General features: G+C 52.9%; 1 protein-coding gene across 1 annotated transcript in view; it reads right to left on the bottom strand.

Annotated features, from left to right (window-relative positions):
- The window catches only part of LOC106812857, a 31,511-nt gene that overhangs the window by 23,376 nt on the left and 7,136 nt on the right, over nt 1–999 (bottom strand). Inside the window, exons 8-9 of the mRNA XM_014816845.1 lie at nt 815–902; nt 237–680 (exon numbers count right to left, since the gene is read on the bottom strand). Of these exons, the coding sequence (XP_014672331.1) occupies nt 237–680; nt 815–902 (532 nt within the window). The remainder of the gene's footprint in view (nt 1–236; nt 681–814; nt 903–999) is intronic.

Here is a 999-nt window from a genome sequence, read left to right as displayed (position 1 = left end):
TAGAGAGAGAGTAGGGAGTACTGAGATAGAGTAGTAGGGAGAGAGTAGAGAGAGAGTAGGGAGTACTGAGATAGAGTAGTGGGGAGAGAGTACTGAGAGAGAGTAGTAGGGAGAGTAGAGAGAGAGTAGTGGGGAGAGAGTACTGAGAGAGAGTAGTGGGGAGAGTAGAGAAATAGTAGTAGAGAGAGAGTAGAGAGAGAGTAGCGGTACTGAGAGAGAGTAGCGTTCATTCATACCTCGAGGTCAAGCTGCAGCTGATGTTGGTGCATGCCCTCGCGTTGGTGCTGGCCGTTAGTTGTGGTTGTAGGGGGCGCCTCAGTAGGTGCGGCTATAGAGGGCGCCTCAGCAGGTGCGGCTATAGAGGGCGCTTCAGCAGGGAGTGTGGCTATAGAGGGCGCCTCAGCAGGTGCGGCTATAGGGGGCGCCTCAGCAGGCAGTGTGGATATAGGGGGCGCCTCAGCAGGTGCAGCTATAGAGGGCGGCTCAGCAGGGAGTGTGGCTGTATCAAGTACTTTAGCGGAGGATGAAGTAGTAGGGGGTACTTTAGCGAGGGGCGTAGGTGTAGGGGGCGCTTTAGCAAGGAGCGTAGGTGTAGGGGGCGCTTCACTGGTCGGCGTTATCCACGTAGGTCGATCCCATGTCGCTAACAAATCAGTCGGGCAAACTTCCTGCGACGCAGACTGTAACAGACATGTACACGGCATTTACACCGGCTGAATAGACATCTCGTTATGAATAATTATTGAGCTATCATCGTCGGTAACGAAGCAGACAATTTATTTATGTTAGTGCTCACAAGGTGGCGCTCACTCACATGTACGTGCGTCTGTGCGGGCGGAGGAGGGATCGCCGTGACGACGCCGCTGTCACGTGACGTCGTCTGCTTCATCGAGTTGTTTCTCCTGGAGCAAACGCGCATCCAAACATATATTACACGGCCGAGTTGTTAAACAGGAAACTAGAGATGCCAACACATATTTGAAGCAATCTGTAGTTTCT

This window comes from Priapulus caudatus, unplaced genomic scaffold (assembly GCF_000485595.1).
Source record: "Priapulus caudatus unplaced genomic scaffold, Priapulus_caudatus-5.0.1 Scaffold694, whole genome shotgun sequence".
Classification (NCBI taxonomy): Eukaryota; Metazoa; Priapulida; class Priapulimorpha; order Priapulimorphida; family Priapulidae; genus Priapulus; species Priapulus caudatus.
Note: the sequence above shows the minus strand (reverse complement) of the source record. Positions and strands in the feature narration are given on the sequence as shown.